A 21,715-nucleotide genomic window follows, 5' to 3' on the forward strand; every position below is an offset into this window, starting at 1 on the left:
CTTTAAAATTACATTGTATATATTACAGGTACAAGAGCATTGATCAAGTTGATAAAGCTGTTAAAAAGGCATACGAAATCCTGGACTTTATAAATTAGAGGCATAGAGTACAAAAGCAAGTAAGTTATGCTAAATCTTTGTAAATCATTGGTTAGGCCTCAGGTATTGTATTCAATTCTGGGCACCACAGTTTAGGAAAGATGTTGAGTCTTTAGAGAGGAGGAAGAGATTTACTAGAATGGTACCAGGGATGAAGGACTTCAGTTATGTGGAAAGAATAGAGAAACTGGGATTGTTCTCCTTACAGCAAAGGGTAGGAGGAGATTTAATAGATGTGTTCAAGATGATGAGGGGCTTTGATAAGAGTAGATAGGGAGAAACTGCTTCCACTGGCAGGAAGCTCAGTAACCAAAGGGCACATATTTAACATAATTGGTAAATAAACCAGGTAGGAGATGCAGAGAATTTCTTTTTTACACAACTATGATGATATAGAATGCATTGCCTGAAAGAGTAGTGGAGGCAGATTCAATAATAACTTTCAAAAGGGAATTGGATAACCAGTTGAAAAAGAAGAATTTTCAGGGCTATGGGGGAAGAGCAGAGTGGGGAATGGAATTAATTGGATAGATCTTTCAAAAGAGTTAACACAGGCACAATGACCCGAATGATCTCCTCCTGTGATGTATGATTCTATAAACAGGAGTGGTTGCAAGAGAGTTTCCCCTTTAATACGGTCAGTGTTGCATTAATGGGTGGGTCTCTGTTCCTTGTAAGCAGTTGTTAAGCGATGCAATCTATGAATAGGGTGGAGAAAGACCTACATTTTCTACCCTTCTGAAAGCTGGTGTAACTCCAATCACTAGACCTAGCGACTCCTGGGGAAGGAGAAGGGAAGGAGAAAAAAAAAAGAAAAACTGTGGCTAATTTCAGGAAGAACTCCAGGGTTAGAGAGAAAGAGCAGAGAGTGGGACTAATTGGACAGCTCTTTCAAAGAGCCAGCACAGGCACAATGAGTTGAATGGTCTCCTTCTGTGTTACAAGATTCTATAACTGTGGGAAACTCCTCCCTGACTCCCTAATACAATCATGCAAACTTCAGGATTCCATACAAAAGCAAAATAATGTGGAGGCTGGAAATCAAACAAAAACAGAAACTGCTGGAAATATTCAACACATCAGGCAGCATCTGTGGACAGAAAAGCAGAGTTAATGTTTCAGGTTGATGAACTTTCATCAGAGAAGTGGTAAAGGTAAGAAATATAATAGGTTTGAGGAACTGAAAGGCGGGAGAAGAGGGGAAGAACAACAAAAGGGAAGGTATGTGATAGGATTAAGGGCAGGAGAGATTAAATGACAATAGATTTCATGGTATAAAACCAAGTAAAGAAGCAAAAGGTGTGACTGGATGAGGTGTAGATGGCAGTATAGCAGCCGTCCGAACACAAAGTAATGGGATTAAGAAAGAAACAGTAGGGGTGGGGGGGGGGGGTAACGCAACATGGAAAAACAAGAAAAGAGAAAAAAATGGGGGTGGGGAGCGGTTATGAACTAAAATTATTTAACTTAATGTTGAGTCTGGAAGGCTGTAAAGTGCCCAGCTGAAAGATGAGGAGCTGTGCCTTGAGTTTGCATTGAGCTTCATTGGAACACTGTAGCAGGCCAAGGACAGAAAGATCAGAGCAGGTACAAGGTGGGGAATTAAAATGACAAGCGACCGGAAGCTCAGGATCACGCTTGCAGACTGAACGGAGGTGTTTCACAAAGCGGTTACCCGGCCCGCGTTTTGATTCCCAACATAGAGGAGACCACATTACGAGCAACGAATACAGTATACTAAATTGAAAGTAGTACAAGTAAATCATTGTTTCACTTGAGCGTTTGAGGCCTTGGACAGTGGGAAGGGAGGAGATAAAAGGGCAGATGTTGCATCTCTTGCGTTTGCATAGAAAAGTGCAGGGTTTGGGGGCCAGGGTGTTGTAGAGGGAACGGTCCTGCTGAGTATTTCCAGCATTTTCTGCTTTTGTTTCAGGATTCCATAGTTCTCCAGAGACATCGAGTCTCATACTATCCCCTCCCCTGTATGTCCCAATGTCTTCATGATCACAACAGACTACAGAATTTGATGAGGAGTAAATAACCTCTCACAGGTGGATCAGATCAGATACATTGAAAGTGCCAAGCAATCATTTTCAAAAGAAACTTGCTGGTTGATAGGTTAATTGGCCATTATAAATTGCCCCTAGTATAGGTAGGTGGTAGGGAAATATAGGGACAGGTGGGGATGTGGTAGGAATATGGAATTAGTGTAGGATTAGTATAAATGGGTGGTTGATGGTCGGCACAGACTCGGTGGGCCGAAGGGCCTGTTTCAGTGCTTATCTCTAAACTAAACTAAACCAAACCCGATGGCTGATTTATGAAACCTGCAATGGAATTTGTGGGTCAAGAGTTCAAAGTTATTCAGATGACAAGCTAAACATTAAAAAGCGTCCAGGTTTATTGTGACAACAATAATGTTCGCTGGCATTAAGACAGCCCTTTCGATCTAGTCATTCATTCAGTTGTACCAGGGTTACCTGCTCTCTGGCGCAATACACCATTTACTGTTGTTCAATCACTGTTTAGAACAGTATATTAAAAATGGCTACAACTACATACAGCACTCAAAGAACTGCTTCTCCTCTGCAATACCATCAAGACTTCAAGCTGAAACCACTCACTAAGCCGCACACTGGTAAATAAACTTTCATTTCAGGCATTTATTTTATTCAATATAAAACCTAAACACTTTATCTCTCCAAAATATTAAATTGAAAGAAATATATCGATTTTTTTTTGTAGTTTTTCAGCTTCAACTTGCAGCTACACAGTGCTGGTCACATAACCAAACATCCGCAGGTACTTTTCAGGTGGGAAGTGGAAAGCGAACTCGAAATGGGGGAGGTGATCAAAAACATGAGCAAAGGTGATACATTTTTAAGAGGTCTTTCAAGGAGCAGAGAGAGAGGCAAGAGAAATAAACTTGCATTTATATGGCGCCTTTCACAGCTTCAGAATATCCTTAGCTAACTGGCAAAAAAATCCACGGAAGAAATGAGGAGTTTTATTGTTTTACGCATCGAGTTGTTGTGATCTGGAATGCACTGCCTGAAAGGGTGGTGGAACATAGTCAATAGTAACTTTCAAAGGAGAATTGGATAAATATCTGAAAAGAAAAAATTTATAGCGCTATGGGGGGGGGCGGGGGGGGAAAAGACCAGGAAGTGGGACTAACTGGATAACTCTTTCAAAGAGTTAGCAGCAGGTACAATGGATTGAAAGGATCTGTGATATACCATTTTGAAGTGTTTTATTACCAATAGATTCATTTCTAAAGTGTAGCCACGGCTATTATTTAATCAGATTAATCAGTCAGTCTTATAAGCTTCATTCATATCTCACACTATCAATGCTTTGAGTCCAAATTCTCACTATTATATTAGCATTATAGATATAAAGAACTTTTCCCAAGTACACTAAAATATTTCAGTTGGCTACAGCAGTGACCGAGTGGTATGGACCAGAAAGACGTGGGCTCAATCCCTGCCCTATGGTCAATTAGCTTGTCTTAGATGACTTGCGGCAAATGGGGCATTGAAATTGGTCTCTGCTTAGTTGTTGTTTGGGTTGGGGGTGGGGGTGGGTGAAGGGGGTGGAGGGGGGTAGGAGAAAGTCATCCAGGGTTCCTACTCCCAATTAGCATCCACCGCCTGCAAGTGCAGAGATGAGCATTAGCTTGGGATTTTTCAGAGACGTCCTTTCGTTGTTGAATAGCCTGCAGACGCTCACCACCCAAGCTCATGCCTGAAGGTGGCCACTTGGGAAATGTGTTGGAGCATTACTGATGCTGGAGGAACCGTACCCCAGCAGGAAACAGTGCCGTTTGGAAAGGGAAAAGTCAAAGCTGCAAAGGAAAGTGGTTTTACAAAACACGACTAAAACCCCTCCTGTTCGCTTCACTACACAGAAGTCTCCAGTGCTGAATCCATCTGAAAAGGGGATACTGTCGAAGTCCATACCTTATTGTTATCCTCATACAACATAATGACAATCTGGGTCATGTAGTTCAATTCTGAGACTGCCCCGAGGTAGTCCATGGCTCTCTTCCACTGTTGATCCTTTAACTCCTGGAGAATCAGAGAGGAAAGTCCATTGATTTAGACTAGAAATGATTGAAGAATATCTTGTGATAGTTTGATAGTAGGGACGGGAAGTGGGGTGGCAAGACACACATTAGGGGGAGGTAGGCAAAGGCACACATAAGGGAAAGGGGCATATTGGAGGATGGGAGGGGGGAAATTAATTGGAAAGACATTTTTCTCTCAAATTTCGCCCAGGGTCAGGAGCACGGATTGAGAACCACCCGATCTTCTGCAAGTAAAACTTCTACTTACGCCCAAGAGACCCCCATAACGAAACAAACTCAGCAAAGAATGGACGTGACTTTCACTCGTGAAATATAACCGTGTTCGAACGTGGCGCCCAGGAGACATTACCCCTCTGGAATAGCTAAACAACAGAACAGAAAGCTAATCAGGTGAGCAGTGTTATGACAAAGAAAGTCTTGCATTTTTATAACATCACTCACGACCTCAGGAATCCCCAAAGTGCTTTACAGCCAATGAAGTACTTTTGAAGTGTAGTTAATGTTGTAACGTAGGAAATGTGGCAGCCAATTTGCACACAGCAAGCTCCCACAAACAGCAATTATATAAGGACCAGATCATCTGTTTTAGTGAGGTTAGTTGAAGGATAAATAATGGCCAGGACACCAAAGAACTCCCCAGCTATTCTTCAAAATAGTGCTACGGGATCATTTATGCCCATCTGAGGGGGCAGATTTGGCCTTGGTTTAACACCTCATTTGAAAGATGGCACCTCCAACAGTGCAGCACTCCCTCAGTACTGCACTGGAGAGTCAGCCTAGGTCTTTTGCTCATTTATTTGGAGCGAAAGTGGTGGGTTTTAAAGGAGGTCAGATTTAGGAAGAAGGGACTGATTCTTGCTGAGGTATTGTTCCTCAGTGACCAATGGCCTTCCAGTACATTGCCCAAGTGGCTATTTTCATCTAGAAGCCTAGACAAGTACGATTGGCTAACTGTTTGATCATACAGGGCATCACAGCTCATATTATTCTCATCTAGTGCCGCATCATATGCCAGTTTCCATCAATGCGGAGAATTGGAAACTCAGGCTGATTTCCCACCCCCTGCCTCCCGAACCCAGTTGTCGTCTTCCAACCGCTGCCTCAGAAGAGATTAGTGAACTCGGCACAACCTTGGAATTGAGCTTCACCAGCACATCAGGCAGCATTTCAACCACCATTAACAATGGGGACCAATCAGCTCCAAATCGCCCACTTCCCCTTTCTCACATAGGAGCTCCAGAATTGCTCCCATTTTCTAGCTCTGCCCTTTAAGACGCAAAGGTGGAATTAAAGACTCACCAACTCAACTCAGGATCACACAGAATCTTACAGTACAGAAGGAGGCCATCGCACCTGTGCCGGCTCTTTGAAATTAGTCCGCTCCCTTGCTGTTTCCCCATAGCCCTGTAAGGTTTCTTTTTCAAGTATTTATCCAATTGCTGTTTGAAAGTTACTGCGGAATCTACTTCCACCAACCTTTCAGCAGCGTTTTCCCAGATCACAACAACTTGCTGCATAAAAATATTTCTCCTCTTCTCCACCCAGATTCTTTTGCCAACATTTTGTTCCTTTTGTTTCAGATTTACAACTTTTTTGCAAGACTTTCCCTCCAGAAATAAAATGCTAACTGCGGGATGGATTTAAAACATTGTTTCATCAAGTACATGCAGGCACTTCAAAAGCAACGGAGGCTCACACTCCCAATGGCTGTCTTACAGTGGGTGTAGCTTGTTCACAGATTCATCTTCATGCGTCCGTTGCAAATCCAGCTGCATCTTCTTGATCAGTGGAAGGCAGTATGCATAGGCAATGTCCAGCTTCTCTTCTTTGTTAATGCCATATTCCTATAGAAAGCATAACAGAGGTTTTGCAGCATGGCAGCCCAGTAAATCAGACGGTTGATCATACTCAGTATTCTCAGCAGACAAGAGTCTACACACAAAGTACCAAGAGTACAAGAATAAAGGAGTTACAGTAAATACCTACAAGGTGATGGATTGGCCACAGTTAGAGTACTGGCCACTCCATTACAGAAAAAGACATTAAAGCTACAGAAAGCGCACAGAGCAGATTCAACAGGAGAATGCCTGCGATGGGAAACTCTAAGGAGAGATTCAAAAGACTGGGACTATTCCACTAGAACAGACAAGGCCAAGACTGGATTTAATAGTTGCTTTTAAAATTATGAAGGGTTTAGATGGAGTGAGTAATGAAGAACTATTTTTTCGCATTGCACAGTTAGTGACATGCAGCCATCAATCTAAAACAGTCAGTAAGGGATTGAGGGAGGAGATTAGAAGAAATGTTATTACTCAGGGGTGTTAACACAATGAATACTTTGCCACTGGTAATGATTAAGGCAAGAAGCAGTACACCTTTTCAGGGAAGAATGGATAACAGGACTAGAGGGTTAAGAGGAGAACACGGGGTAGTGGAATTGCTCTAGCAAAGAGCCAGAACAGAAAGTTGGGCCGAACGGCTGTCTCCTGTGCTGCAAGGTTCTAGTAACCTGTTTTTTCTTTTCTCAGATGCTGACACACTTGCTGTGCACTTCCAGCACTGTCTGATTTTATTTCAGATTTGTAGGTTTTTATTTCCCCCAAGGATCTTCCTTTTACTGCAGAACAGACTGTGCAGCTCCTGAGCTTGGTAATGCTTCAGCAATAAATCAATTCCTCCCAACAACAACCTGCACTTCTATAGCACTTTTAATGTAGTACAATATCCTGAAGCGCTTCACAGGAGTGTAATCAGAGGCACATGAGATTAGGATAGAAAACCAAAAGCTTGGTTTTATGGAGCGTCTTAAAGGAGAGAGGGCTGGAGGTTTAGGTAGGTGTTGATTTGGAATAATGGCTGTACAAACTGTGGGCTGATTCTGCCAGCATCTCCGCCCTGTCTTCCTCTCTCCTCCTCACCACCACAAACATTCCCGAAATTCCTTTTGTTCTCATGTGCTGCTGCACCTGTGCCTATGATGGTGTCACGCTGTCCTAGCAGAGGGGAGGTCACACACAGGGTTTGGCCAATTAAAGCTGCACTAGGAATACGATTATGGAGGAAAATAACCTGAAAATACACAGCAGGTCAGTCAGCTTCTAAAAGAGAAAGACAGGTCAATATCCCAGTATGACCTCTCGTGATGAATATATCCAGAATCTTAATCCATCCTTTCGGATGCTGACGGAACTTCTCCGTATTTCCAACAATCGCCAAGGAATAGTGATTGCTCCTGTGCACTTCTGGGCAGTGGGATAATGCATAAATACTGGCATATGGGCCATAAACTGTTCAGTAGCACTTACCAACGGGATAGAGGGGGTGGGAGGGTGGTGGACAAGGCAAAGAGGAACTCACAGCTTGGGTTCTCAGCCCGAATGCACTCGGTTCATCAAAGTACATCAGAAAACTAGACAATATTTCACACTTGGGAAACTGGTACAACCTTTGATTGAAGAGTGTTTTAATTATTGTAGTAATAGAAAATAGGACTCGATGTCCAGTTGAGAACAAGCTGCGTTCCCTATAAACCAAGTGGGATCAATGCTTTATCAGTGAATCCGCCCAACACCTTCCTCACCAACTAAGGGCCAAAGCCCATGCCTGTGTATAATATTAACAAAACAGGGTCAAACACCCAGTTAGGTTGTTAGCATGATGGCTTTTTGAGAGCTGAATTCCAACCAGTAATTTCTACCCAGAATAATAAAACATTTATCCAGTGTGTGGCAATGCAGTGAGACCACAAGCATGCACCTGGTGTTGATGACATCTTGCTAATCACTCAAACTAAGTGGGTCAAATGAAACTCCCCCTCCTCCCCCACCCTCAGTCTTGTGGCCTTTCTGACCCCCATTATCACACCCAGTGCTCACAGACATGCAATTTTCCAGCACAGGACACTGGGCATTGATTAGGACTTCAATTTTAAAGGGAGGCACATTTGATGTTTGGTTTGGTTATTAGAAATTTCTAGTCAGCTCATTCAAAAGCAGACCTCAAGGTCACTTGCTGGATTTCTGAAGTGAGACATACTGAATGGTGTGGGGGCAAGCAGGAAACAGAAGAACTTTTATTCCCACAACGATGGTAAAGGTAAACTGCAAAATGACATTAACCTGATTAACTTTCCTGGGAATTTCACTCTGCACAAATCAGCTTTGTAATTCATTTTCAATGAATTAATTTATTAACTTGGGAATGTGGGGTTGTGGGGAAGGAAAGAGTTAATGAGATTATCTGGTCTGAACGAATCACGAGTATAATCTGACATTCCAACACTTGAGCATATGGCATTCCCAGAATCCTGAACTGTGGAATTTTTGCAACAGACAATGCGACTTTCACTGCAATATTCCCATTTGGCAGCTGGAGACAGATATACTGCCCCATGCTGGGAAGATGTATCATTTACCGCCAGCTAGGATGCAGCCCAATACTCAGACACTGCATCAGTTAGTTCCCCTTCAATGATTACACTACTATTAATTGAGGATAGGCTTTCCTTGACAGACATTGTATGTCTCTCTCACTCATATATATGGGGGAGAGAAGAGGGGGGGGGAGAGAAGAGGGGGGGGGAGAGAAGAGGGGGGGGGAGAGAAGAGGGGGGGGGAGAGAAGAGGGGGGGGGAGAGAAGAGGGGGGGGGAGAGAAGAGGGGGGGGGAGAGAAGAGGGGGGGGGAGAGAAGAGGGGGGGGGAGAGAAGAGGGGGGGGGAGAGAAGAGGGGGGGGGAGAGAAGAGGGGGGGGGAGAGAAGAGGGGGGGGGAGAGAAGAGGGGGGGGGGAGAGAAGAGGGGGGGGGGAGAGAAGAGGGGGGGGGGAGAGAAGAGGGGGGGGGGAGAGAAGAGGGGGGGGGGAGAGAAGAGGGGGGGGGGGAAGAGGGGGGGGGGGAAGAGGGGGGGGGAAGAGGGGGGGGGGAAGAGGGGGGGGGGAAGAGGGGGGGGGGAAGAGGGGGGGGGGAAGAGGGGGGGGGGAAGAGGGGGGGGGAAGAGGGGGGGGGAAGAGGGGGGGGGAAGAGGGGGGGGGAAGAGGGGGGGGGAAGAGGGGGGGGGGAAGAGGGGGGGGGGAAGAGGGGGGGGGGGGGGGAAGAGGGGGGGGGGAAGAGGGGGGGGGGAAGAGGGGGGGGGAAGAGGGGGGGGGAAGAGGGGGGGGGAAGAGGGGGGGGGAAGAGGGGGGGGGAAGAGGGGGGGGGGGAAGAGGGGGGGGGGGGAAGAGGGGGGGGGGGAAGAGGGGGGGGGGGAAGAGGGGGGGGAAGAGGGGGGGGAAGAGGGGGGGGAAGAGGGGGGGGAAGAGGGGGGGGAAGAGGGGGGGGAAGAGACCGAAACGGAGGTGACCGAGGCGACCGAGAGAGAGACGGGGGGGGGGGGGGGGGGGAAAAGAGAGAGACAGACGGACGGAGAAGAGACAGACAGACGGACGGACGGACGGAGAGAGACAGACAGACGGACGGACGGAGACAGACAGACGGACGGACGGACGGAGAGAGACAGACAGACGGACGGACGGAGAGAGACAGACAGACGGACGGACGGAGAGAGACAGACGGACGGACGGAGAGAGACAGACGGACGGACGGAGAGAGACAGACGGACGGACGGAGAGAGACAGACGGACGGACGGAGAGAGACAGACGGACGGACGGAGAGAGACAGACGGACGGACGGAGAGAGACAGACGGACGGACGGAGAGAGACAGACGGACGGACGGAGAGAGACAGACGGACGGACGGACAGAGACAGACGGACGGACGGAGAGAGACAGACGGACGGAGGGAGAGAGACAGACGGACGGAGGGAGAGAGACAGACGGACGGAGAGGGAGAGAGAGAGAGAGACAGACAGACGGACGGACGGAGAGGGAGAGAGAGAGAGAGACAGACAGACGGACGGAGAGAGAGGGAGAGAGAGAGAGAGACAGACAGACGGACGGAGAGAGAGGGAGAGAGAGAGAGAGACAGACAGACGGACGGAGAGAGAGGGAGAGAGAGAGAGAGACAGACAGACGGACGGAGAGAGAGGGAGAGAGAGAGAGAGACAGACAGACGGACGGAGAGAGAGGGAGAGAGAGAGAGAGACAGCCAGACGGACGGAGAGAGAGGGAGAGAGAGAGAGAGACAGCCAGACGGACGGAGAGAGAGAGCGAGAGAGAGACAGCCGGAGAGAGAGACAGCCAGACGGACGGAGAGAGACAGCCGGAGAGAGAGACAGCCAGACGGACGGAGAGAGACAGCCGGAGAGAGAGACAGCCAGACGGACGGAGAGAGACAGCCGGAGAGAGAGACAGCCAGACGGACGGAGAGAGACAGCCGGAGAGAGAGACAGCCAGACGGACGGAGAGAGACAGCCGGAGAGAGAGACAGCCAGACGGACGGAGAGAGAGAGCGAGAGAGAGACAGCCGGAGAGCGAGAGAGAGACAGCCGGAGAGCGAGAGAGAGACAGCCGGAGAGCGAGAGAGAGACAGCCGGAGAGCGAGAGAGAGACAGCCGGAGAGCGAGAGAGAGACAGCCGGAGAGCGAGAGAGAGACAGCCGGAGAGCGAGAGAGAGACAGCCGGAGAGCGAGAGAGAGACAGCCGGAGAGCGAGAGAGAGACAGCCGGAGAGCGAGAGAGAGACAGCCGGAGAGCGAGAGAGAGACAGCCGGAGAGCGAGAGAGAGACAGCCGGAGAGCGAGAGAGAGACAGCCGGAGAGCGAGAGAGAGACAGCCGGAGAGCGAGAGAGAGACAGCCGGAGAGCGAGAGAGAGACAGCCGGAGAGCGAGAGAGAGACAGCCGGAGAGCGAGAGAGAGACAGCCGGAGAGCGAGAGAGAGACAGCCGGAGAGCGAGAGAGAGACAGCCGGAGAGCGAGAGAGAGACAGCCGGAGAGCGAGAGAGAGACAGCCGGAGAGCGAGAGAGAGACAGCCGGAGAGCGAGAGAGAGACAGCCGGAGAGCGAGAGAGAGACAGCCGGAGAGCGAGAGAGAGACAGCCGGAGAGCGAGAGAGAGACAGCCGGAGAGCGAGAGAGAGACAGCCGGAGAGCGAGAGAGAGACAGCCGGAGAGCGAGAGAGAGACAGCCGGAGAGCGAGAGAGAGACAGCCGGAGAGCGAGAGAGAGACAGCCGGAGAGCGAGAGAGAGACAGCCGGAGAGCGAGAGAGAGACAGCCGGAGAGCGAGAGAGAGACAGCCGGAGAGCGAGAGACACACAGCCGGAGAGCGAGAGACACACAGCCGGAGAGCGAGAGACACACAGCCGGAGAGAGAGAGAGACAGACAGCCGGAGAGAGAGAGAGAGACAGACAGCCGGAGAGAGAGAGAGAGACAGACAGCCGGAGAGAGAGAGAGAGACAGACAGCCGGAGAGAGAGAGAGAGACAGACAGCCGGAGAGAGAGAGAGAGACAGACAGCCGGAGAGAGAGAGACAGACAGACAGCCGGAGAGAGAGAGACAGACAGACAGCCGGAGAGAGAGAGAGAGACAGACAGCCGGAGAGAGAGAGAGAGACAGACAGCCGGAGAGAGAGAGACAGACAGACAGCCGGAGAGAGAGAGACAGACAGACAGACAGCCGGAGAGAGAGAGACAGACAGACAGCCGGAGAGAGAGAGACAGACAGACGGAGAGAGAGACAGACAGACAGATGGTGAGAGAGAGAGAGAGACAGACAGATGGCGAGAGAGAGAGAGAGACAGACAGATGGCGAGAGAGAGAGAGACAGACAGATGGCGAGAGAGAGAGAGACAGACAGATGGCGAGAGAGAGAGAGACAGACGGAGAGAGAGAGAGAGAGGCAGACGGAGAGAGAGAGAGAGAGGCAGACGGAGAGAGAGAGAGAGACAGACGGAGAGACAGAGAGAGAGATTACAGTCTGTCAAAGCCAGTCTTAATAGATACCATATCATATACAAGTATGGACAAATATAGTCAGGGTTTCTTATCGACACTGGCGATAAACAAAGATTTTGCACCATTGTGGAAATGCATTTGTGATCTAATTTTCCAGTGCTGCAGAACACTGAAGAAAAGCAATAGTTTAAAATAAAACATCAGAGAGTGGAGCTCAAGCAGAAAAGAGTGTACGTGCAGACAGCGACTGCATAGCTTACATACTAAAGCTCTGCCCACAGTGAGAGACGTCAACATTGGGGAAATATTAGGATAGAGATTTATGATCAGACAGAGAGGCGGGCTCACAAATCCCATTTAAACACAGAGCAGTGCTGCTTATTTGAAGGACTGGAATATGCCAAAAGGGATGACATTTTTAAGCCAAGTGAGTGAAACTTGACAGTTCTGACGGTAATCACGTACGGACCTGTCACGATTGTGTGGTGCTGGCCTAGATTATTCTACATCAAATGATTTTTACAGCTGTAACAATTACAAAACCCACAAGGATCATTATGACAGACTATAAACAAGCTACAGACTTGAAACAAAGACAGAAAATGCTGAAAAGACTCAGCAGGTCAGACATCATCCGTGGAGAGAAAAACAGAGTTAACGTTTCAGGTCTGTGATCTTTTTGCTTTTCTCTCCACAGATGCTGCCTGACCTGCTGCATATTTTGAACATTTTCTGTTGTTTTGTTTCAGATTTCCAGCATCCACTGTATTTTGCTTTTGTGTTGACTTGATTTGGTTAGCACCATTCTCCAGAAATGGACCGAACAAACCCAAGCTCTAAAATTCCCTCCCCAAACCTCTCTGCTTCTACCTTTCCGCTCAATGCTCCACCACCAACACAGTGGCAGCAGTGTGTACCATCTACAAGATGCGCTGCAGCAACTCACCAAGACTCCTTCGACAGCACCATACAAACCTGAGACCTCTACCACCTAGAAGGACAAGGGCAGCAGATACATGGGAACACCACCACCTGCAAGTTCCCCTCCAAGCCACACACCAACCTGACTTGGAACTATATCACTGTTCCTTCACTGTCGCTGGGGTAAAATCCTAGAACTCCCTTCCTAACAGCATTGTGGGTGCACCTACCCCACATGGACTGCAGCAGTTCAAGAAGGCAGCTCACCACCACCTTCTCAAGGGCAATTAGGGATGGACAATAAATGCCGGCCTGGCCAGCGATGCCCACATCCCCATAAACGAATTATACAAAGGCAAGTTGATGTTGGGAGGCATAAGGAAATATATTTAAGCTTCACTTGAGGACAGAATTTCGGATGATGTTTTGACTTCATACGTGGTGCTGACCTTTGGGTGAGATGGTACACTGAGGCTCATCTAACCACTGGCTCAGTTCAATGTTAAGGAGCTCACGAAATGCGCACACAAAATCAGAAAGATCCCCAGCTCTTCTTTCCTCAACCAGGACCAAAGCCCTGTGCCCCCACCCCCAACTAATAGGTCATTCATATTGTTACTTGTGGGATCTTGCTGTGCAAACTTTACCGACACATCAGTCAATGGAATTCCAAATAATTAATTGTAAAGCACACTGAGAGGTTGGAGAGGCTTGAAGTGCCATATAAATTACATTGAATATACAGTACAGAAACAGGCCATTTGGCCAAACTATTCTGTGCTGTTTATACTCCACACAAGCCTCCTCCCATTCCATTTACCTAATCTCAGCTTTTCGGCATATCTTTCTATTCCCTTTTCTCTCATGTCCTCGTCTAGTTTCCTTTTGAAAGCATCTAAACTATTTGCCTCAACCACATCCTCTGCGAGCAAGTTCCACATTCTAACCATTCTCTGAGTAAAGAAATTTCTCCTTATTCATAATTTTAAAAGTCCTTTATCAGGTCACCTCTTAGTCTTTTCTTTTCTGAAGAAAAAAAATGCCCAAACCTGTTCATTCATTACCAGTAGCTGTAATCTCTAAGCTCTGGTGCACACTTGTAAATCTTTTCTTTTGCACTTTCTCCAGTGTTTCTATGTCCTTTGTATTGTGTGGAGACCAGAGCTACAAGTGCTGCCTGACCAGTCATACAACAATTGAAAGGGCTTTTTTCTTGCCAGTGAATGAGTTAAGTCATTCAAATAAAGAACAGCCAGAAAGCTCCGTGTGTTGCCAGTGTAGATCAGATATGCAAAAATGCCTTATTCAGGGCAAGCTTGTTGTTCTATTTCTGTGTGTGACGTAACAGTATATGAAATCTAACCTTCAAATGTGCCAGGCATTTGTGCTACCTCAATTCATGGAACGTTCTGGTTTGATGAAAAGATATTTGAATTACAAAGTTTACTCAGGGTTGCCAAAGAGAGGCTGAAGCCAAGGGATTGGAGCTGAAATGATGGAAGGAGACTGCAGCAAAATGCAATATTTTTGGGTAACTGAAGTTATTGGTGCCACCTAATGGATGCATAAGATAACTGCAGCTTTGTACAAGCGAATCAAAAAGGTAGCTCTTCTTTAATAAAGAATCTTGCATTTTATTATAGCACCTCTTCACTTTAAAGTGTCTCAAAATATTTTTTTTAAATTCGTTCATGGGATGTGGGCATCACTGGCTAGGCCAGAATTTATTGCCCATCCCTAATTGCCCTTGAGAAGGTGGTGGTGAGCTGCCTTCTTGAACCGCTGCAGTCCATGTGGGGTAGATACACCCACAGTGCTGTTAGGAAGGGAGCTCCTGGATTTTGTCCCAGCAATAGTGAAGGAACAGCGATATAGTTCCATGTCATGATGGAGGGGACTTGCAGGTGGTGGTGTTCCTATGCATCTGTTGCCCTTGTTCTAATGCAGATGCTGCAGTGCATCTTGTAGATGGTACACACTGCTGCCACTGTGCATCGGTGGCGGAGGGAATGAATGTTTATGGATGGGGTGCCAGACAAACGGGCTGCTTTGTCCTGGATGGTGTCGAGCTTCTGGAGTGTTGTTGGAGCTGCACCCATCCAGGCAAGTGGAGAGTATTCCATCACACCCCTGACTTGTGCCTTGTAGATGGTGGACAGGCACTGGGGAGTCAGGTGGTGAGTTACTCGCCGCAGGATTCCGAGCCTCTGACCTGCTCTTGTAGCCACGGTATTTATATGGCTACTCCAGTTGAGTTTCTGGTCAATGGTAACCCCCAGGATGTTGATAGTGGGGGATTCAGCGATGGTAATGCCTTTGAACTTAAAGGGATGACGGTGGAAAGGCAATGGCAAACATTCAAAGAGCATGTGGATGAACTGCAGCAATTGTTTATCTCTGGCACAAAAGTAAAACATGAAAGGTAACCAAACCATGGCTTACAAGGGAAATTAGAGGTAGCATTAGATCGAAGGAAGAGGTCTATAAATTCACCAGAAAAAACAACAGACCTGAGGACTGGGAGCAGTTTAGAATTCAGCAAAGGAGGACCAAGGGATTAAGAAGGGGAAAATAGAGTACGAGAGCAAGCTTGCAGGGAACATAAAAACTGACTGTAAAAGTTTCTATAGGTTTGTGAAGAGAAAAAGATTGAAGACAAATGTAGGTCCCTTACAGTCAGAAACAGGGGAATTTATTATGGGGAACAAAGAAATGGCTGACCAACTAAATGCATACTTTGGTTCTGTCTTCACAAAGGAGGACACAAATAGCAATGTTGGGGAACACAGGGTTTAATGAGAGAGATGAACTGAAGGAAATCAGTATGAGTCGAGAAATGGTGTTGGGGAAATTGATGGGATTGAAGGCCAATAAATCCCCAGGGCCTGATGGTTTGCATCCCAGAGTACTTAAGGAAGTGTCCCTAGAAATAGTGGATGCATTGTTGGTCATCTTCCAAGATTCTATAGACTCTGGAACAGTTCCTACAGATTGGAGGGCAGTAAATGTAACTCCACGATTTAAAAAGGGAGGTAGGTAGAGAGAAAGCAGGGAATTATAGACCAGTCAGCCTGAGGTCGGTAGCGGGGAAAATTCTAGAGTCCATTATCAAAGATTTTATAGCACAGCACTTGCAGAACAGTGGTAGAATCAGACAGAGTCAGCATGGGTTTACGAAAGGGAAATCATGCTTGACAAATCTACTAGAATTCTTCGAGGATGTAACTAGTAGAGTTACTGAGGGGGAGCCAGTGGATGTGGTTTATTTGGACTTTCAGAAGGCTTTCGACAAAGTCCCACATAAGAGATTGGCGCGTAAAATTAAAGCACATGGGATTGGGGGTAGTGTAATGTGATGGATAGAAAATTGGTTGGCAGACAGTAAACAGAGTAGGGATAAATGTGTCTTTTTCCGAATGGCAGGCAGTGACTAGTGGGTGCTAGGACCCCAGCTATTCACAATATATATTAATGATTTAGATGAGGGAACTAAATGTAATATCTCCAAATTTGAAGATGACACAAAACTGAGTGGGAGGGTGAGTTGTGAGGAGGATGCAGAGGCGCTTCTGGGTGATTTGGACAAGTTGAGAGAGTGAGCAAATGCATGGCAGATGCAGTATAATGTGGACAAATGTGAGGTTATCCACTTTGGCAGCAAGAACAGGAAGGCAGATCATCTGAATGACTATAAACTGAGAGAGGGGAATATGCAATGAGACCTGAGTGTTCTCGTACACCAGTCGTTGAAGGTAAGCATGCAGGTCCAACAGGCGGTAAAAAAGGCAAATGGTATGTTTGCCTTCATAGTGAGAGGATTCAAGTACAGGATCAGGGATGTCTTGCTGCACTTATACAGGGCCTTGCTGCAATTATACAGGGCCTTGTAGTGTGTAGTTTTGGTCTCCTTATCTGAGGAAGGATGTTCTTGCTATAGAGGGAGTGCAGCGAAGGTTTGCCAGAATGATTCCTGGGATGGCGGGACGGCTGTATAAGGAGAGATTGAGTCGGTTAGGATTATATTCACTGGAGTTCAGAAGAGTGAGGGGTCATAGTCTAAGGATACGGGGTAAACCATTCAGGACTGAGATGAGGAGAAATTTCTTCACCCAGAGAGTGGTGAGCCTGTGGAACTCGCTACCACAGAAAGCAGTTGAGGCCAAAACATTGTATGTTTTCAAAAAGGAGTTAGATATAGGTCTTGGGTTTAAAGGGAGCAAAGGATAATCGGGCGAAAGTGGGAACAAGTTACTGAGTTGGATGATCAGCCATGATCATAATGAATGGAGGAGCAGGCTCGAAGGGCTGAATGGCCTACTCCTGCTCCTATTTTCTATGTTTCAATGAACATCAAGGGAAGATGGTCAGATTTTCTCTTGTTGGAGATGATCATTTCCTGGTACTTGTGTGGCGCAAATGTTACTTGCCACTTATCAGCCCAAGCCTGGATATTGTCCAGGCCTTGCTACCTTTCTACACAGACTGCTTCAGTATCTGATGAGTCACGAATGGTGCTGAACATTGTGCAATCATCAGCAAACATCCCCACTTCTGACCTTATGATTGATGGAAAGTCATTGATGAAGCAGCTGAAGATGGTTGGGCCTAGGACACGACCCTGAGGAACACCTGCAGTGATGTCCTAGAGCTGAGATGATTGATCTACAACAACCACAACCATCTTCCTTCGTGCTTGGTATGACTTTAACCAGTGGAGAGTTTTCCCGAATTCCCATTGACACCAGTTTTTCTGGGGCTCCTTGATGCCATACTCGGTCAAATGCTGCCTTGATGTTAAGGGCAGTCACTCTCACCACACCTCTTGAGTTCATCTCCTTTGTCCATGTTTGAACCAAGGCTGTAATGAGGTCAGGAGCTGAGTGGCCCTGGAGGAGCCCAAACTGAGTGTCACCAAGCAGGTTATTGCTAAGCAAGTGCCACCTGATAGCACTGCCGATGATGCCTTCCATCACTTTACTGATGATTGAGAGTAGAGTGATGTGGTGGTAATTGGCCGTGTTGGATTTGTCCTACTTTTTGTGTACAGGACATACCTGGGCAATTTTCCACATTGCCGGGTAGATGCTAGTGTTGTAGCTGTGATGCTGGGGACTTCAGGAGGAAGCAGAGATGGATCATCAATTCAGCACTTCTGGCTGAAGATTGTTGCAAATGCTTCAGCCTTATCTTTTGCACTGATGTACTGGGCTCTCCCATCATTGAGGATGGATACACTGGATGTGGCAGGACTGCAGAGCTTAGATCTGATCTGGTTATGGGATCGCTTAGCTCGGTCTATCGCATTCTGCTTACGCTGTTTGGCACGCAAGTATTCCTGGGTTGTAGCTTCACCAGACTGACACCTCATTTTGAGGTATGCCTGGTGCTGCTCCTAGCATACCTTCCTGTACTCTTCACTGAACCAGGGTTGATCGCCCGGATTGATGGTAATGGTCAAGTGGGGGATGTGCCCGGCAATGAGGTTACAGATTGTGGTTGAGTACAATTCTGTTGCTGCTGATGGTCCACAGTGACTCATGGATGTCCAGTTTTGAGTTGCTAGATCTGTTTGAAATCTATCCCATTTAGCACGGTGGTAGTGCCACACAACACGATAGAGGGTATCCTCAATGTGAAGGCGGGACTTCATCTCCACAAGGACTGTGCGGTGGTCACGCCTACCAATACTGTCATGGACAGATGCATCGGCAGCAGGCAGATTGGTGAGGACGAGGTCAAATATATTTTTCCCTCTTGTTGGTTCCCTCACCACCTGCCGCAGACCCAGTCTAGCAGCTATGTCCTTTAGGATGTGGCCAACTCGGTCAGTAGTGGTGCTACCGAGCCACTCTGGATGATGGACATTGAAGTTCTCCACCCAGAGTACATTCTGTGCCCTGTGCTACCCTCAGTGCTTCCTCCAAGTGGTGTTCAACATGGAGGAGTACTGATTCATCAGCTGAGGGGGGGGGGGGGGGGGGGTGGTAGGTGGTAATCACACAATAAACTACTTTGGAGTGCAGTCAGTCACTAATGTAGGCAACCATAGCAGCCACTCCATGCCAAAAATGGCCCACTAAACAGATTGATCAGTTAGAATTGATGGCTTTTTATGGAGGGGTAAGTTGATCTGATTGAGGGATGAATGTTGGCCAGCAAACCACAAAAACTGCCAACTCTCTTGGGATAGTGTCATGGGATGACTCGGTGGATGACAGCTGAGTTTAATGCCTTGTTTTTCTGGTTACTGACCATGGGACCCCCTGTAAGGAGTTGCCGACTGTACTGGAGTTTCCATCAATGAAAAATTAATCTCACCGACACTGCTGAGAGAAACCCTGGTCAAAAATTATTGGGGCATTTAAAAAACAAGTGTTATTTTTCATTTTCTTTGAACACTTCAGTTTGTTAGTTAGAAAGGTATTGGCGATGTGGGGATAAAAGGCTGTTTAGACTGACAGTCGAGAATCATTCAAACGGGTTAGGAGGAGACGGTTTGCTTTCTCAGTGGTCGTGGGAAGACAGATTGCCACACGTGCATTTATAGAGCTTCTAACATAGGAAAATGTCCCAAGGTGCTTCACAGGAACAAAATTTAACAGAAGTGCAGCAACTAAGACCGTGTATGCACCACAGGATTGGTTTTCTTTTACACTGGAAGACACAGGACGTTATCTCTCTACCAAGCATTTCCAAAATTGGAGCATGCACTGTTCTGTCCAATTAATTCCCTACCTGAGGAATAATGATGTCCGCAAGGGCTTTGGAGAGCTTGAAGAGTTCCAAGGTGTCCTCAAGTTTCAGGGCGCTGTTGTGTTGCACGTCGTACTTAATACAATCGTAGATATCAGGGATTTTACTAATGTCGTAGCGGCCACTCTTCATCCTGAAATCTCTCTCCAGCTTTGACCAGCGTTGCAGCATCAGCTCCAGGGTCTCACTGTGGTACAGCTGAAGGTCTGCAATTGGCAAGAACCATCACGTCAAATAGCTTTATTTTCGATTCCCCCAGCTAAAATCCAGAAAATCCAAAAGACAAAGAGAAATAAAATGTGCACTTGCAAATAATAAAAATCTGACACAGATATCTTTTTAAGAGGTAAAAAGAAAAAAGTATATTCTCTAATTAGCTCATATGCCAGGCTTCACAAGAAAATACCTACTGCAGACATTACTTGGTTTGGGAGAAATATTCGATATGCTATGGGTTATGTTACAAGAAAGGAAACCATATGCATCGCCTGCCTCCTTGTGTCATGATACTATGTGTCTCTGCATCTGTACATTCTAATACTGTGCCTCTCTATGCCCACCTGAGTTTGGATGCAGTTTCGCTCTCCATCTGCCTGACCAAGGAGGAAGTCGATGTTGGAAGTTCAGCTCACCAGCAGCGTTTAAACCTTTTGAGCTTTGATGTCAAATAGGGGTCCTTTAAACTGCCTCCGAGTGGAGCATGAGCCAATTAACATCAAGGACTTGCAGCAGTGGTAAATGGAGAGGGTAGATGCACCAGCATTCAGGAGTTTGGAAGTTTAACCCATTAGGACTGACTGTATGAAATTTATTTACGTGCATTAGTCGTGGTGCCTGGTTGTGCAAGTACTCCTATTTGACAGTATCAGGGTACACTTGTACTATCATAACCCGATGTTAAGCATATTAATTAGAACATAATGGTTTAATTTTAAACAGAATACCTTTTTTTTCCAACAGGCCTGAGAGTGCTGATGAGTGGCCAAAGGCTATTAATGAACCAGACGGTGTGAGTGGGGCTAATTATATGGAGCACCTCAAGCTTAATTACAGTGTCTCTGCTGATGTTAAGCTGGCTCCTTCGCATCAGGCTCAGAAATGCCTCCAAGCTCTAATATAATCAATGTAAATAAGGTTTTTAAAAAACTGCAAATGGTGGGAATCAGAAATAAAAAATAGAAAATGTTGGCAATACACAACAGTTCAGTCAATATCCAAAAGAGGCACTAGTGCAAAAGCAAAATACTGCAGATGCTGGAAATCTGAACTAAAGCAGAAAATCTTCACCTGAAACCTTAATTCTGTTTCTCTCTCCACAAATGCTGACTGACCTGCTGAGTATTGCCAGTATTTTCTGTTTTTATTCCAAAAGGGATGTGTTTTACCTGGAATTCTTTGTTAGAACACAGAGTCTGTTTATCTCCTCTATTTCCACAACATTCTGCTAGTAATCCTGCTAGCAAAACAAAATAAAGTAGAAATACATTTACCTGCTGATTTGGGGTCTTCCAACCTCTTCTTAATCTGGGAGGTGAGACTCTGGACCAAGGAATAAACTCGATCACAGGTACTGACGGGGTTTTGAATTAACTTCATGGAGTTAATAAGAGAAGCACTGCCAGTGGGAGCCAGCTAGAAACAAAGGATGAAAATGGACCAGATGTAAATAGTGTTAACAAAAAGACAAAGAAAGCTAGGTGCTTCTGACCAATGACTGAAACTTAAGATTTCTAAATGGGCAAAACTCCCTCACCAAACAACTCAACTCTGACTAGCCTGAGGCTTTGTTTACTTAACAATTAGACTTCTTTGGCCTCCTTATCTCGAGAGACAATGGGTAAGCGCCTGGAGGTGGTCAGTGGTGTGTGGAGCAGCGCCTGGAGTGGCTATAAAGGCCAATTCTAGAGTGACAGGCTCTTCCACAGGTGCTGCAGAAAGATTTGATTGTTGGGGCTGTTACACAGTTGGCTCCTCCCTTGCGCCTCTGTCTTTTTTCCTGCCAACTGCTAAGTCTCTTCGACTCGCCA

The 21,715-nt window shown here is 46.6% G+C and overlaps 1 protein-coding gene across 10 annotated transcripts in view; it reads right to left on the reverse strand.

Moving 5' to 3' along the window:
• The window catches only part of ppip5k1a (diphosphoinositol pentakisphosphate kinase 1a), a 142,912-nt gene that overhangs the window by 48,220 nt on the left and 72,977 nt on the right, over positions 1-21,715 (reverse strand). For all 10 annotated transcript variants that reach the window (XM_068015562.1, XM_068015560.1, XM_068015558.1 and 7 more), the window contains 5 exons: positions 21,179-21,320; positions 19,671-19,894; positions 5,906-6,033; positions 4,437-4,551; positions 4,062-4,169 (listed from right to left, as the gene is read on the reverse strand). In XM_068015562.1, the coding sequence (XP_067871663.1) occupies positions 4,062-4,169; positions 4,437-4,551; positions 5,906-6,033; positions 19,671-19,894; positions 21,179-21,320 (717 nt within the window). The remainder of the gene's footprint in view (positions 1-4,061; positions 4,170-4,436; positions 4,552-5,905; positions 6,034-19,670; positions 19,895-21,178; positions 21,321-21,715) is intronic.

This window comes from Heterodontus francisci, chromosome 35 (assembly GCF_036365525.1).
Source record: "Heterodontus francisci isolate sHetFra1 chromosome 35, sHetFra1.hap1, whole genome shotgun sequence".
In the NCBI taxonomy this organism is placed as follows: domain Eukaryota; kingdom Metazoa; phylum Chordata; class Chondrichthyes; order Heterodontiformes; family Heterodontidae; genus Heterodontus; species Heterodontus francisci.